Genomic DNA, 3,159 nt, shown 5'->3' on the forward strand with positions numbered 1-3,159 from the left:
CTGCATAAAAATTCATATCTTTATTCATATTTAGGAAACTTCAACTTATCCGTTTAAAATATTAAGTTTTCTCTGAAATTCTTCAAACTCCTCGAAAATCCATTTCCATTGCAATTAATTTCATAGATGATTTAACTGCATAAACTGAGCAAAAAAATAACTTTAAGATTCTGTAAAATTTTATTGAACAAAATTTTAGGTTTTTCAACATTTTACACCTCACTCAATAAGTTCGTAAGATGGATATAGATGGAGCCTCTATCGAAATTTTTTTAGGAAGTACCAACCTTCAGACAACGCCTGTCAAAATTTCATGATAATCTGACGTTTAGTTCACAAGTTACAGTGGTTTTAGTGACGCTACTTTTGTAATTTTCAAAACAATGAAAAAATCTGAATTTTGTGTTGATAAAACATTACTTTTTGATGGAAAAAAATACCGTTGGAGCAAAGCAATGGTTGGATAAGTGTTTTGGGAACTCTTCTCCGTCGAGATAAATGGTAGAGACGTGGTTTGCTGATTTTAAACTTGGTCGTACAGACACAAATGATGGTGAACACTTTGGTCGCCCAAATTCGGCAATTGTTGAAGAAAACATAAAAAAGTCCACAAAATGGTTTTGTCCGATCGAAATATTGATGTTGCGTGATATAGCTGACACCCTGAAGATACCAGAAGGCAGTGTATTCACCATTTTGCTTGAATCATGAGAAAGCTTTGTTCGAAATGGGTACCGCGTTCAAGCTCAAAGTGGACCAAAGACAACAACGAATTGAAGATTCCGAGCGCTATTTGGAGCTGTTCAAGCGAAATAAAATGGATGAAACCTGGATCCACCACTACAATCAGTCGTCAGCTGAGTAGACAGCAAAGAGTGAAAGCCGTATTTTGAGGCCAAAGATAAATCATTCTACAAGAAAGGTATAGAGAAACGTTGGTATGAATGTGTCACTCTTGAAGGTTGTCTTGTCTTGATCCTCATGAATAAAGTCGAATATTGCCCAAAAGTTGTTGTTTTATGTTCATCCTACGAACTTATTGAGTGAGGTGTTACATTTTCATTTACTTGTGCATTTACTATCAAACAATCATAATAATTCGAGCAAGAAATATGATTATAAAAAAAAATATTTTTTTCTATTGAAGTTTTCTTTAAATTTCTTCAAACTCCGTGAAAATTCATTTTCTCTACTTGAACAAAACATATTTTTTTACTGAAATATCCAAATTTTATCACATTATAATTAGTTTTATTGAACAAATCTAAAAAGCTGATTAAATTAAATAAACGATCAAAGAACTAGAAGAAGTGGAGCAAGAAATATGATTATAAAAATTGTATTTTTCTGCACAATTTCTCTTAAAATGTAGTAAATTCTCAGTATTGAAGCAGTAATTTGTGCCGGACGTCGTATATGAACCGATTTTATTACGGATCAATGGAGGGTCATAAATTCCATGCACAATCTCCATTCTACCCCTCTCACACATCTAAATAATATTGTTTTTTCAGAAAACATTTTCGGGTGCGGATTATTTAATTTGCGTAGGAGGACCATACCAATCCCGGTATTACAAATGTAACAGATGGCGCACGTTTCATTTTCAATACTTTACGTGTTTTTTTTGTACTCCTAGTATTATTATCCAGGAAAACTCGACGGGTTTTGAACCCTCATTGGAAGCGCATTCATACTCGCATTATACGAATTTCAATGGCCCTTCGCAAAACCCCCGGATTCGATTCGATTTCCCGATGCAGGAAGCTCATTTGCGTGTTTGTTTGTTTGTTTTCGATTAAAAAAAAACAGAAAGAAAACAAACAAGCAAATAATAAAAAAAAAACAACAACAGATTGTTTACAGCAGATTGTTACTACCATTCGGTCGCATGCTTCTGGATCGTTACGTAACGTCGACGGACGTTTTATTCTTTTTTTTTGTTCTCGGTGGAAAATGGAATTTCAATCGAGCTTTTGACGTGTCTACAAATGCGAAACGTGTCTACAAATGATTAGAAAATCAATTGATAAAATTTAGTCTGTAATTAATGTTACTACAATTTGTATTGATTTAAATGATTTTTACTTACGGACAAAGATGTTGGACATGAGGGTAGCTGGGAGGCAGAAGACGATCACCAGGATGTCGGCGACGGCGAGGTTCACGATGAAGAAGTTGGTGACGGTTCGCATACGCGGAGAGCGGAAAACGACGGCGATGACGAAGAAGTTACCGACGATGCCGACGGCGAACACCAGGAAGTAGGCTACGCAGTAGACCGCAGTCATGGCCATGGTGTGCCTGTAGAAGAGCTCCTGGATGTAGCCGGGATCCGTGGCGTTCATAGTTCCATTCACCAGGAACGCACCGCTCTTGAGACCCACCTCCAGAGGAACGCTCTTCTCCGTATGCGCGTTCACCACTTCGAAGAGGTTCCCCAGGTACTCGACGGACAGCATATTGCCGCTCAGATTCCCCAGAGGCGGCGGCCCCGGGATCAACCTCTTCGGATTGAAATCGTACTCATTCTCCTCCAAATGCAAACTGGCTAACGCCTGCATCGGCTCCTCCGACTCAATGTTCTCTGCCATTTAACAAATCAAAGATTCAATCAATCATCAATTCAACGACGAACCATCTCTTCTATTTTCAATATTCCTCTCTTTATTTCTTTAAATTCTTTATATTCTCAGTTCGAACCAAAAGGCGACACCAACAAAAAAAAGTTTCTTATTCTTTCTGTTTGTTTGAGAAATCAAAGTTTACGCGATAAAATAAAACGCAATTTTTCCGGCCACGACCGACGTAGCCCACAGTCCGTTGTGCAGTGCCAGACGTCGCGGCGCTCGGCGTCGCGACGCATCGCCGCGCCGCGCGGTCGAGCCCGCAACTTCCGGCGGGGCGCAGACGCCCTCAAAGACCATTAGCGAAGCGGAGCCTTTAATCTTCGACAAAATGTTTAAATTAAAAACAAAAAAAAACCTGAGCAAATTTCGAATTCAATTAGACCAAATCATTGAGACACAAAACCCAGGTTTACTAGTGTATTGAACCCAAATATGTATATCCACAAGCAGACTTGTTCTTTTTCAAAAGAATTGAACCAATTACTAAATGAAAATACTGTGATTGGTTTTTTTTTTTGAGTCAGAATCC

At 38.2% G+C, this 3,159-nt stretch overlaps 1 protein-coding gene across 1 annotated transcript in view; it reads right to left on the reverse strand.

The window, feature by feature from the left end:
• LOC108566295 (neuropeptide SIFamide receptor-like) overlaps positions 1-2,817 on the reverse strand; it is a 39,751-nt gene extending 36,934 nt beyond the window's left edge. The window contains exon 1 of the mRNA XM_017926107.1: positions 2,093-2,817. Within this exon, the coding sequence (XP_017781596.1) occupies positions 2,093-2,594 (502 nt within the window). The 5' untranslated portion in view covers positions 2,595-2,817. The remainder of the gene's footprint in view (positions 1-2,092) is intronic.
• Positions 2,818-3,159: the final 342 nt, after the last annotated feature.

The sequence above is a fragment of the Nicrophorus vespilloides genome, unplaced genomic scaffold, assembly GCF_001412225.1.
Source record: "Nicrophorus vespilloides isolate i.1.1-1 unplaced genomic scaffold, Nicve_v1.0, whole genome shotgun sequence".
Classification (NCBI taxonomy): Eukaryota; Metazoa; Arthropoda; class Insecta; order Coleoptera; family Silphidae; genus Nicrophorus; species Nicrophorus vespilloides.